Source organism: Trachemys scripta, chromosome 1 (assembly GCF_013100865.1).
Source record: "Trachemys scripta elegans isolate TJP31775 chromosome 1, CAS_Tse_1.0, whole genome shotgun sequence".
Lineage (NCBI taxonomy): Eukaryota > Metazoa > Chordata > Testudines > Emydidae > Trachemys > Trachemys scripta.
In genome coordinates this window covers 295244405-295257736 of record NC_048298.1, presented here as the reverse complement: position 1 = coordinate 295257736, position 13332 = coordinate 295244405, and the positions used below count along the sequence as shown (strand labels likewise).

General features: G+C 43.4%; 1 protein-coding gene across 1 annotated transcript in view; it reads right to left on the bottom strand.

Annotated features, from left to right (window-relative positions):
• Positions 1-256: 256 nt before the first annotated feature.
• Positions 257-13332, bottom strand: part of SUPT20H (SPT20 homolog, SAGA complex component) — a 30912-nt gene continuing 17836 nt past the window's right edge. The window contains exons 15-20 of the mRNA XM_034758595.1: positions 12151-12305; positions 9127-9182; positions 6644-6766; positions 1963-2068; positions 1266-1393; positions 257-463 (exon numbers count right to left, since the gene is read on the bottom strand). Of these exons, the coding sequence (XP_034614486.1) occupies positions 326-463; positions 1266-1393; positions 1963-2068; positions 6644-6766; positions 9127-9182; positions 12151-12305 (706 nt within the window). The 3' untranslated portion in view covers positions 257-325. The remainder of the gene's footprint in view (positions 464-1265; positions 1394-1962; positions 2069-6643; positions 6767-9126; positions 9183-12150; positions 12306-13332) is intronic.

Genomic DNA, 13332 nt, shown 5'->3' with positions numbered 1-13332 from the left:
AAGTTCGTTTTTCTAAAATGTATCACCCTTATACTCTGTACAGTGCTGCTGAATGGTAAAAAATACAAGGTAAAACATCTTGTTAAAAATATGAAGTGACTTGCAAAAAACAAACCCTAGCTTTTTGTTAGATGAAATTCCTATTTTCCATAGAGTTGGCTTCCCGATACAGTTTATACATATCAGCATTACTTCAAAAATTCATTTTCCCATCAGCCATTTCAAACACTGATTTTGTTTGAGCTTTCTTTAAAAAAAAAAAAAAAAAAAAGTTTTAAAAATCACCTCTGCGTCTGTTTTTTTTTAAATATAAACCCCCCAAGACTCAGGACTTGGGAGGGGTCAGTGTGCCTCGTTTCCTTTTACTTTTGGACTGGCTGCCTGAATGGTGCTGGTGTCGGAGCTGAGCTGTTTGTGCTGCTGCCGCTGCCATAGCCATTTGATGCTGCAAGAATCGCAACTGCTGCCGTGGGGGAGAAGGGAAAGGAAAAAAAAGCTCGTTATATTAAATTTAACGCCACCTTTTACCTCAGGAAGAATGACAGGAAAGAACAAGATGGGGGAATTAAACTGAGGAAGCACTGAAATGGCATCAAAAAGGAATACCACATACGGGGACAATGAGTACAGTCAAGCAGCACCAGTGGCACAGAAGCCTGCTGAGGGCGTTTCGAACATTTCACAGTTAAACTTTGCCCTTTGTGTCTGTCGCAGTAACTGCAGTAACTCAGCAACTTCAGTAAACATTTTAGTTCAGATGATATATTCAGCATAATACTTAATATCATTTCTCTATTTAAGTCTCCCTCATTCATGCAATATATTTTTGTCCTAATATTGCAATAATGTTCTCCCTATATAAATATCAGGATGGAGAACATCACTATGTTAAAAGAAGGCTTTGCCAGAGCTTCCTTGTTAATGTATTAACTGTAGCTGTGCACTGTGTTTGAATTTAACCAGGCACTCGACATGCTGTTGCTTCAAAATCCTAATGGCACCTGGCCAAGCTTATTTAGTAACGTGCCACAAGCACTCCTTGAATGTTGTCAAATCAGGAAAGCGGATGGCTTTAATGTATAAAAATAAATTCAGTGCTCCAAGTTGGTAGAACAAGAGGCATCGGATCTCTGAGTTTAGTTTGCCACACTGCAGCATTTTAAAAATTCCATATGATATTAGTAAAGTCTAAAGGGCAGCATTTTTGTTTTTGGAGCTGAGAATTGTATTTTTGTAATGCAATCAGAGCGAAGTTGCTGGATTACTTGTATCTGTTGCTGCTGCTGCTGCAAGGCTTGTTGTTGTTGCTGCTGTAAGGCAGAGGAGAGCTGGAGTCTCTGCTGAGGAAGGCTTTGCCCACGTCTGTTCACGGCAGAGCCAAGCTGAGACAACACTACGAAAAGGAGAAGGGGAAAGCAGGCAGGTCAAAGAGGTTGGGTGGAGGTTGTCAGGGTTAGGAAAGGAAGACATAGGAATAGAGTGTAACAGAAAGGGGATCAGTAGAATTAATCTCAGAATAAAATCAGAAACCGTGCACAATAAAGTATACACTGTATAGACACTGTTAGTTGGAACATGCAATTAGATTATGAAGAGCTTGTGGACATGAAACAAATTTCTCATACTGGTCTTTAAAGCAGACAGTTTAAAGAAATACTCCTTAATGAAGTTTGGTATGGAAGCTTTGTACAATTCTGGCAGGAATTGTGATTTAGAGCATATTCAGTTTATGAAACTACCATACACAAGACAAAGAAGCAGAAAAGTGCATGCTTTTAATTTGCAAGTCAAATTAAGTGTAGCATCTTTTATGTAATCCATACTCTGTCATGATACCTTGATATGTGATTTGCTTTAATTAGAGTAAGGGGAAGGCTTATATTAAACACCAAACTTCATTCCAGTATGAAATTTATCAATGTCACTAAAAAAACAACAGAAGGAAACTCTGCCACCACATACCTGCTGCTTGAGGTTGCATAAAGCTCCCTACTCCAGTCAGGTTAATAACAGCGGCTTGCTGGGCAGATAAGGCTTGGTCTTGATTGGCTGGACATTGCTCAGCACTCTGGCAAAAATGAGAAGTTTGATACTTATTGTGCCATTGAATGAATAAATTAAAAAAATCAGCATGAAAAGATCTGAGTACCGCTTTTATTTCCCTTTTAAAAAACACATTCTGCTTTTTATAGTGTTAAATACGGGTAATGGAATGACTATTCAGATATGTAGAGCAGCCATTATGTGCTCTATACTAGCGCTTCTATAATTTTGGATTCTATAACCTGTTTTACATAGATAGGGAATGTTTTCCAGGACATTAGGATTATCTCTGTTCTTTAATAGAAGTCCCATGGCATCTCTGACTGCACCATGGGCAACCTAGTAGTAATAACTATAGTTTAGATCCAATCAGGTGGTACTTCATCTCCTAATCCTACAAGAATCTGTGTTGCACCTGAAATGGTGGTCCACACGCAGTTCACAGGCAAGAATACTAATCACTATAGACCCTAAACATCAGGGGGGAAAGTGAAGATGTTTACATCTTCAGATTGTGCCATCCTTTCTTATCTTAAAAAAACCCACCCCAATAATATTCTGAAAGCAACAACTTCACTCAGGAACAAAATAACTTCCCCCACCTCCATTCATTTCTTACACAGATTGGATCATGAGGGGCTTGATCAAATGGCCGTTGAAATCTATGTGTACTGGATCGTGCGCTATACTAGAGTACCCACATGGAATGAAAATATTGTCTGAGTACATCTTACATAATTCAAACAGACTTTTAACACACACCAGACCAAAAAAAAAAAATGTAAGAAGGCAGAACTTGTGACTAAGGCTGCTAAATTGTCATGAATTATGCAAGATTTCTTCAAGATAACCATGTTAAATAATCACATGAAAAAGAAAACAGGGAAAGAATTCAGCTAAAAATCACTGTACTAAAGAAACAGTGCTATAAGGTTAGGACATACTGAGGATACTATAAAATGATGGTACCAACCTCTCACCAAAAACCTACAGAAATTTGTGATAAATGTATGTATATTTTGCACAATGGAATAAAAAGTGTTATTTTGATTATTTCTTCACTAAGCACTTAGATTTCAGCTCAATTTACATGCTTGAAGAAATTAAGTTCATAGTTCAATGTCTGTACGAGGAAATCCTAAGAGTATTGGCTTACTGATCAAAGAACAAAGTAATTACAAATAATAACAAGAGATTTGATGGTTGGATTCCAAGTGCCTTAAGAATACATCTACAGTGGTCTGCTGTCACACCACCACACATAACAGCTTAAAGACCTGTGTGAACAGAGATGACACTGTAGGAGAACTTTTCTGCCATGTGGGATTCCAGGAAACTGACGTTACCCATTTGGGTAAGGTAATATCTTTTATTGGACCAAGTTCTGTTGGTGAGAGAGACAAGCTTTCGAGCCACACCGAGCTCTTCTTCAGGTCTGGGAAAGGTACTCCCAGTGTCACAGCTACATCCATGGTGGAACAGCTTGTTTAGCACAGGTAATTAGCACATATTGTAAGAGACCATTCAAGGTAGAGGGGCCCGTTACCTTGTAAGTGAGCTTTTGTCAGTCTAATACTTTATGTAGTATTCATAGCCACCCAGCGGTGAAAGTAAGGCAGTACGGGCCAGTACGCTGTGCTGGACTGGACTGGCTTCTCCAGCGATGATTTAAAGGGCCCTGGCGGGGATTTAATCGCCTCCGGAGCCCTGTCGCCACTACCTCAGCCCTAGCCTGAGCCCTGCTGCCCCGGGGTAGCGGCAGCAGGGCTCCCGTGGTGATTTAAAGGGCCCAGAGCTCCGTGGCAGCTGGAGCCCCGGGCCCTTTAATTCGCCCCTGAGCCCCGGGGCTCCCAGCCGCCTTTGCAGCTGGTAGCTCCGGGGTGATTTAAAGGCCCTGGAGCTCCCAGCCACAGCCTCTTCTGGTTGAGGCCACGCCCCGCTCAGGACTCTGGCGTACCGGTAAGTCCTTTAAGTTACTTTCACTCCTAGAGCCACCTTACTGATGATTCTTCCATACTATTCAAAATAAAATTATTTTAAGACAAACTGAACTAGGTATCTGGGCTGAAGGCAGAGACTAACTAGCACACACAAAAGGCCTTTGGCCTCTGCAGTAAGACTAGAAAGGAGCTGGTAAACACTGGCAGAAGGGATACGAAAGTAGAGCAGACTGTACTTTTCCTTTCCCAAACTGGCCACATTGTGGGTACGGTGAGAACTAAATACGCTATCAGATAGATAAAATTTAGGGGAAGGTCTTGATGCCCCAAGGGAAGGGGATTGGGCATATGAGAATGGACTGAGGTTAACTGCTAAACTCTGTTGCAGACTTTTACAAAGAAATCATCTATAAAGATTAACGCCTTTCACAGTGATTGTACTTGCTGCCTCAGCTTTCCATCTGTCTACAATCATCCAAGATTACAATCTACAATTTTAGGGCCAAATGGAGCCCTACCCTTCACTAGCACAAAAATCCCAACTCAATTGTAACGGCTAGGATGTAAGCCAACTGCTGACTGACAGGGTTAGGAAGAAACTTTGGTTATTCTACAGTAGAGGGTTTCATGTGTATTCCTCTAAAGCAGCTGGTACTGGTCACTAAGGCCTTGGCTACACTTGCGAGTTACAACACAACAAAGCAGCCCCAGGCACCCTAGCTCACTCCCCGTCCACACTGGCAAGGCACGTAGAGCACTCTGACTCCGCGGCTACAGCGCTGCTGGTACTCCACCTCGGCAAGTGGAATAATGTTTGCTGCACCCCCGCTGGAGCGCCGCGGCACCAGTGTGAACGAGGTATTGCATTACTGCGCTGTGATCAGCCTCCAGAAACGTCCTGTAATCCCCTTAAGTGGCCACTCTTGTCATTGTTGTGAAATTGGCTGCAGGAATGAGGAAATGCCCTTTCAAAGTGTTTCGGAGAAGCTGGCTGCTTATCAGCTCCGAGAAAAAGCAAACATTTACTGTTTGTGAGTGAAAGAGAGGCGGGGGGAAGAGGGGGTCTGAACTTACCAGACAGCATGCTGACACACTCAGCCCCCCACAAACCCACTCTCTCTCCCTACACACACACACAACACACTCCCTGTCACACTCCACCCCCCCCCCATTTGAAAAGCACGTTGCAGTCACTTGCATGCTGGGATAGCTGCCCATAATGCACCGCTCCCAATGCCGCTGCAAGTGTTGCAAATGTGGTCACGCCAGTGCGCTTGAAGCTGTCAGTGTGGACAGACTGCAGCGCTTTCCCACTGTGCTGTACGGAGGCAGATTTAATTCTCAACGCTCTACATCTGCAAGTGTAGCCATGCCCTAAGAATCGGGACAGTGGACTAACTGGAGCACTACTCTGATGCAGCATGGCAATTCCTGTGCTGTGGTTCTGTGTATGGAGGGGCAAGAACACACTTCCCTCACATACTGAATGGCTTCTGTCCACATTAGTGCAGGATGATGCAAGGCCAGGTTATCTGCCATGTCAAAAAATCACCAAAGGGATAGAGGAGCCAGCTATAACTACAACCTACGTACAGCAGTGGCAACAAAGTGACTGCACTCTTCACGAGGCTTCCTTTCTCCTTAACCTGATTGAGACCTTTTGTGTAAAGGCCATTTACTTGTTGTTCTGGGGAAAAGGAGAGACACCATTTAATCCATGCATTGTAACTGCCACAGAAAACTTCTACAATCTTCAAACTGATCCTGTAACCTCTGAAGGACTCACAGACGTATCTAGATCTCTACAACATTCAGAGATCCCGTTCCTCACAAGTAACTAACAACCTTTCAGTTGTCAATGAGATAGTTAGAAAACGTGGTTTTAAATAAAATTTTATTAGCCCTATCTTCATGGAGGACTAAATGCATGAGAAATCCAATACCTTAAAATCAGCTCTTTTTTAAGTCAGAGAAAAAAAGTTATGTTTATTTAAAATGCTAAGTTTCCAATACTCTGTAACTAAAAGCCTGCTTACCCAACATGCATGTGAATGTTAAAAAACAAAATTCTCTTCTGATCTGAAATGAACAATTTTTAGGCCAAAGAGGAGATGTTTCTGACAAAGTTAAAAGGGGAGTCAAAGTGGAGTTTAGAATGCAATGGGTCTTTCCACTTTCATTATACTATATGAATGCTTATTTCAATGTAAGGCTAGCGAATTCATACAAACCTATGCAGCTGATATCCTACAGTAAATGTGCAAGGCATAATACGAACCACCAGAGGGCTACACTATCTTTGCCAGTTCTTTGCTAACTAAAACAAAGTTAAACAATACAGGAATTGTTAGAAGCAAACCATAATGGTCTTTTCAGTATTGGCATGACTACAGAGCTGAAGGGACAGTATACTAACTGGGCAACACAACTTATTTTTATATTCCTTGATCTTGTAAAAGGAGAAATTATGAATGACTTTTACCATCCAAAAATAGATCCTTGTTATTTAGTAAACTAGAATTGTTCATTTCCTCTTCCTTTAAACAACTACTCCAACCAACCACTCACCACCTGAAAGGTATAATCATTTGTGAGTAAACTATGCGGTCCAACAGGTTTCCCATGTATTTATGAACTCAGACTGAGGGTAACTGGCCCACCTGTTCTCCCTGTTCTCGTGGACTAGAGGTTGCAGGCTGCTGGGACTGCTGCTGTGGGGAGAACTGAGAGAGCTGCTGCTGCTGCTGCTGAAGTGGGTTGAAAATAAGTGAGCCACCAGGAAGCTGTTCCAGATTAAAAACAAAAGACATAATTCAATCACATTCATGAGCCTGCCAGTCTCCAGGGATGAGCGCAAATAAAGATCTAGATATTAAATTACTTCTTGCAGATATTTTAAAAATGCTGCTGTTTTTGAAAAGGCCTCATTTTTCAGAAATAGTCTGCATAAGTTGTAGCCCTAGATTCCTAGGGAGAAAAGTATATTATTATCATTGTTCTATTTCAATACAATTGTGCAGATTTTACACATTGCTAATAAAAATGTAGGTTAATGGATCCCTGTAACATCAGAATACTTCATTAATTCCATGTTTAAACCATTTTATTTTATTTGGATGAAGGCTTCCTAGTAGTAAATTGTGGAGAATCTGATGCAACAGATATTAATTAAATATGGGGCCTGTTTCCTCTTGCTTACACCAGTTTTACCAACTGCACTGTTATTCTTGATTTATAACAGTGTAAGAGAGGAGATTCAAGAGCATAGCCTGAAATGACAGCGTTAGGTTGTCACTAATATCTTCATAATTCTCTCTCTCTCTCTCACACACACACACACACACACACAGAACTGTTACTGCAATATGAAGGTTACACAATTAAACTCAAGGAAGACAAGAAATGTAAAAAAGTTAAGATTCCAAGAGCAATGTTAAATTAGCATACTAAATCCTCCATGGTTTATAACGGGTCGGCAACGTTTGGCACGCGGCTCGCCAGAGTAAGCACCCTGGCGGGCCAGGCCAGTTTTATTTACCTGCTGATGCAACAGGTTTGGCCAATTGCGGCCCCCACTGGCCGCGGTTTGCCGTCCCGGGCCAATTGGGGCGGCGAGAAGCCGCGGCCAGCACATCCCTCGCCCGCGTCGCGTCTCGCCGCCCCCATTGGCCCGGGACGGCGAACCACGGCCAGTGGGGTCCGCGATCGGCCAAACCTGCCACGTCAGCAGGTAAATAAAACTGGCCCGGCCCGCCGGAGTGCTTACCCTGGCGAGCCGCGTGCCGAACACTGCCGACCCCTGGTTTATAATATATATTTTAGAACAAACAGGGAGAGTTAGCTCAGTGGTTTGAGCATTAGCCTGCTAAACCCAGGGTTGTGAGTTCAATCCTTGAGGGGGCCACTTAGGGATCTACGGCAAAATCAGTACTTGGTCCTGCCTAGTAAAGGCAGGGGGCTGGACTCGATGACCTTTCAAGGTCCCTTCCAGTTCTAGGAGATAATTATAATTAATGGAGATATCCTATTATTATAAGCTGCACATTTAACCAGGACTTGAAGAGTCCATATACAGATATAAATTTGACTTGTGCATTTGTGAACTGCATTGAGTTTAACTGTGCAACCTGACTCTTAATTTACATTTATATTTCATTTCCTAGTGCCACATCCTCTAGTCTACTAAATCCACTATATTCTGTATAAGTGGCATAAAGTGGACTTAAAACAGCTGACTACAGTCAATGGAGAATTCCCGCCTAGGCAGAGGAACTCTCCTCTGACACAGCTGTCTCCTGTGCCAGCCACACCCCATGCTCCTGGCAGCAGGGAGTAAAGGAAAGCAGCGTGGGGGATCAATCCTACTCTGATGTAAGGTTCCTGAAGGATCTTGCACCACTGGTGTAATTTAGAGCTGCTCCTTTGCAGCTCTAACTTGTGCTGGACCTGATAGCTGCCCCCCGCCCCACCCTGCATTTGATCAGAGCTCAGATGCAATCAAGAATTCTCCCCCTTGGGTTTTATTTTTTGTTTATTCAGAGTTTGTAAACTCCTTGTCTGGAACTATTTGTGTTGCATAGCTTTCTATTTCCGATAGTAGAGACTGCAAGTTCCTTGTATCAATTAGTAACCCAACTGCACATGCATAGTTCATCGTTCTTAAGACCTATGCTGGTTAATTTACAGGGGATTTCTAGTGCACTGTTAATTTTGCAGTTTTCAAACAATCATAACTAAAAATGAAAACAACTACTTTTCAGTGAAAGCAAAAACAAAGGCTTAAAAACTGATTTTTTTTTATGCAATTAGCCACTTGAATTCAAGTTTAAATTTCACTATTTCTACAGCTTATTTTATGTCATTCAAGACTGGTTGATTTGTTAGTGGGGAAAGGATGGCCTCCAGTTTGCTGTTTTATAGACTGATTTTAGTTATCATTTAAGGCACCTATTCTCTTAGTACAGACCTTTTCTTGTCTTATGCATTCAAATTAAAATAATAAAATGAAACACTTTCAATAAATGGCATGTCTCGGACCACCTGGCTCCAAGGAGCTGGAGGTCTATGTGACCAAAAGCACTAATCAACACATCTATATAGAATTATGCAAACAATTATTAATGTGTCCAAATACATTAATTACCTGGAGTAGATTTAAGGGCCGAAGACCTGAAGCATTTTTTAAACCAAAAGGGCTGCCTGTTAATTAAAAGTAGGCAACCATTACTTAGTTAGATGCACATCATCAAATCAAATACATCACACCACACCATGCCAATGGGATTATTTCTAAATACTCCAAGCTTGCAGCATGGCAAGGTTAAGTTTTATACTTTAGCAGAATATTGTATTTTCTCTGTAGAACTGTAAATTGCACGATTATCTAGACGCAGCTCAGGGGAACAGACTGATTAGAAAGGAAGTTCTACCAGTATTAAACATGGTACATTGCAAATACTACTACTGTGTTTGGACAAGATAAAGTAAACAGAGAGCATCCTCCCAGATGTTCTGTAGTTCTTCCTCTATTTTTAAAATACATTACAGTTTGCATCCCACACATGGATATGTCTGGAATCCCAATGAAACAGCAGTTACTGATAGCTGCATTAGAGAAAGGAAAATATTGAAATGCTGCAAATTATAATGGCTTTTTTTTAAGATCTCCAAGTCCAAAAGCATTTCTGAGAGGATAAACATCTAACAAACATTAGGTGTTTTTCTGTCCTGTTTTCAAAAAGGTTGGAGCCTAAGAACTTAAACACTTCTCATTTATGAATGTTGAAACATATTGATTTCTACCGTAATATTTTATGGCAGTTAAGAAGCTAAAAACATACCTAGATTAAAACACAGTCTAGTAAAAGAATAAGGGCCTGAAGCACTCGAAGTGTGGGTCCTCTTCCTAAATTCTGGGATGTTTTCATATTTTACTTTTCTTCTAGTAGTGATGATTGCCATAGTCACTTCTGAACTTGCAACGTAACCTACCTCAGAAACTTCCCCTGATGGGTGATCCAAACGTATAACCAGATATATAATACATCTCCCTAACCTAACCTAGGGTTGCCAGGTGTCCAGTTTTCGACTGGAACGCCCGGTCAAAAAGGGACCCTGGTGACTCCAGTCAGCACCGCGGAGCTAAGGCAGGCTTCCTGCCTGCCATAGCGCCACGCGGCTCCCGGAAGCAGAGGCATGTCCCCGCTCAGGGCTCCTAGGCGTAGAGACAGCAAGGGGCTCCTTGCACTGCCCCCACTCCAAACACCAGCTCCGCAGCGCCCACTAGCCAGGAACTGCGGCCAATGGGAGCTGCGAGGGCGGTGCCAGAGGGAGGGCTGCACGCAGAGCTGCCTGGCCACACCTTGGCATAGGAGCCGGAGGGGGGACATTCCGCTGCTTTCGGAAGCCACCTGAGGTAAGCGCCGCCCGAAGCCTGCACCCACTCCTGTGCCTCAACCCTCTGTCCCAGCCCTGATCCCCCTCCCACCCTCCAAACTCCTCATCCCAGCCCGGAGCACCCTCCTACACACCAAACCCCTTATCCCCAGCCCCACCTCAGAACCTGCACCCCCAGTCAGAGCCCTCACATCCCCCTGCACTAGCCTGGAGCCCCCTCCTGCACTCCGAACCCTGCAGCCCCAGCCCAGTGCCCCCTCCCGCACCCTGAACTCCTCATTTCTGACCCCACCCTGGAGCCCGCACCCCCAGCCAGAGCCCTCACTCCTCCCACACCCCAACCCCTGGAGCCAGCCTGGTGAAAATGAGTGAGAGACTGAGGGTGGGGACAGCAAGCAACAGAGGGAGGGGAGATGGAGTGAGCAGGGGCGTGGCCTTGAAGAAGGGTTGGGGCCTCGGATGAGGGGCAGGGCAAGAGTGTTCGTTTTTGTTCAAGTAGAAAGTTAGCAACCCTAACCTAGCCCCTTAAAATAACTACTTCAGACACACTCAACCTCAGCTGACCTGGGGACTAAGAATGTAGAGATCATCCCCAAATTCAGTAAGCCTGCATCCTAAAGGGACTTAGGTGCCAGCGGCTCAGATTTAGGTGCCACAGCAATCTACAACACCAGCCCCCCTCAGCTGCCATCTAAACGTAAAAGTTGCCTAGGCATCTACGTTTCTGCCTCTGGTCATGCGCACCTCACATATGTTGCACACCTCTGCCCCAGTGTGATCTGCAAACCAGGAAAAGAGAGGCAAGCAAATGCCTATCTTGCCTTTGGGCCTGATCCAAACATACTCCAAACACACCTGCCGGATCAGGCTACATTCAAAATCCAGCAGTGGCAGGGCCACCTCACTTATAACTTCTAACACAGTGGTCTGAGCACTCACCTGGATGTGGGAGACCTAGGTTCATTCTCCCCTCTGCCTGAGGGCTAGAAAATATTTGAACACGGGTTTCCCACCTCTCAGGAGAGTGCTCGAACCACTAAGCTGTGTTATTCTGATGTGGGCTCACCCTCAGTCTCTCCAGTTGAGGCTGTTCACTTTGGATAAATAGTCATTGGGCCAGAGAGAGAATGACCCTACAGCCTGACAGATAGCACACTTACCTAGGTCCAGTCCCCATGCTTCAATGACTTTATAATTATTCATCCACAGTGAAACAGCTTTGACAGGAGAGACTAAGGCAGACCCATAGCAGAAGGTCCCAAAGCCTAGTGGTTAAGGACATGGAAGACCCCTCTTCAAATCCTTTCTCCCCATCAGTTGGGATGGGAATTGAACCTGGATCTCCCACATTCGGGATGAGTGCTGTCTCCACTGGGCTACCACCTCTTTCTATCTCTAGGGAGGGATTTAAGACAAACTCCTCTCATCAGAATCTCCCATTGGCTAGTTAGACAGCTCCCCATCTAGTATGCTGGCTTTTGTGGATCCCATTCTTAGGCACTTATTTCCCCCCCGCTTCATTGCATAGGGAGTCTAGGTGCCTAACTTAGGCCTTGTGGATGCCAATGTTGTTCTTGTGATTTTTCTAGGCACCTGAGTGTTGCAATGCCTAAGTCCCTTTGTGGATTCAAGCCTGAATGTACACACTATCCATTCACTGGCGCACACAACTTCTTGTTGAACTCTTCTGCCCACTGTGGTTAAAGGACTCTTGCTATTTAACCTGATCTGAATGTTCCTCGTGACAGCTTTTTAGCTGATTCATACTAACCTGCTTGAGAGGCAGACTGCATTGCAGCTGGCAGTGCACTTGGCACCAGACCTCCTGATGGTAAAATGCCACTCAGATTTATACCTGCAGGGGTTATGGCACCAGTAGTACACCCCAGCATGGGGTTTGAGCCACTCATCAATGTCTGTGCTCCACTGTAGAAGAGGAAAGAAAACACATTAAATCCAAGTGGCACAAATGTGTGTGAACAACTAGATTTTTGCCTTCCAGTCTTTAACAACACAATCAACAGTTCACTCTAAATGAGGTTATATTTAAGGTGACTGATCAGAACAACATTTATAGTCACCCTATTGATTAATTCATCACAAACTAACATTAAATGAATGTTACAGCTGAGTGTGAAACGTGCTACGTGTTCTCCACAACCCAGACATTTAGAAAAACACATAAAGGAGTATCATAAAGTACCTAGGATTTGGAATATATAGGTCCATATCCTACCCTCCTTCTGTGTACACAACTCACTGTGATATCAATGATCACAGGAAGAATAAAGTGTACAGGTTCTTTTATTCTAAGCCTGCAGTGTTTCCAAATACAAAGACTAACACAACCTTAAATACAGCAGCACTGACAGGACATAAAAGCTGGAGAGTAGGCTCATGTTTTCCTTCAGCAACTTGAAAAAATCTGTTTAATGGATTTGGAGTGATGAGTTGCTGCGGGAGAGTTCAGATGAGTAATTCACACATCTGACATCGTTAGGGTGCACTCTGTGTTTTACACAGCAAATAGCAAAAGCTACTTTAAGTTAATAGAAATCTACCTTGGTAATAACAGAATAAATTCCACTGTTGGCAGAAGTGCTTTTAAAAAATACAGAATAATATTTAAGTCTCAGAATAAGTGTAAAAATGCTTAATAAAGTCAAGTACTCATAAATCAGATTCACTGACGTTCCATTTAATAGGCAACAGGTTTAAAACAAACAAAAATAAGTATTTTTTCACACAACGCACAGTCAACCTGTTGACCTCTTTGCCAGAGGATGTTGTGAAGGCCAAGACTATAACAGTGTTCAAAAAAGAACTAGATAAATTTATGGAGGATAGGTCAATCAATGGCTATTAGCCAGGATGGACAGGGATGGTGTCCCTAGCCTCTGTTTGCCAGAAGCTGGGAATGGGCGACAGGGAATGGATCACGTGATGATTACCT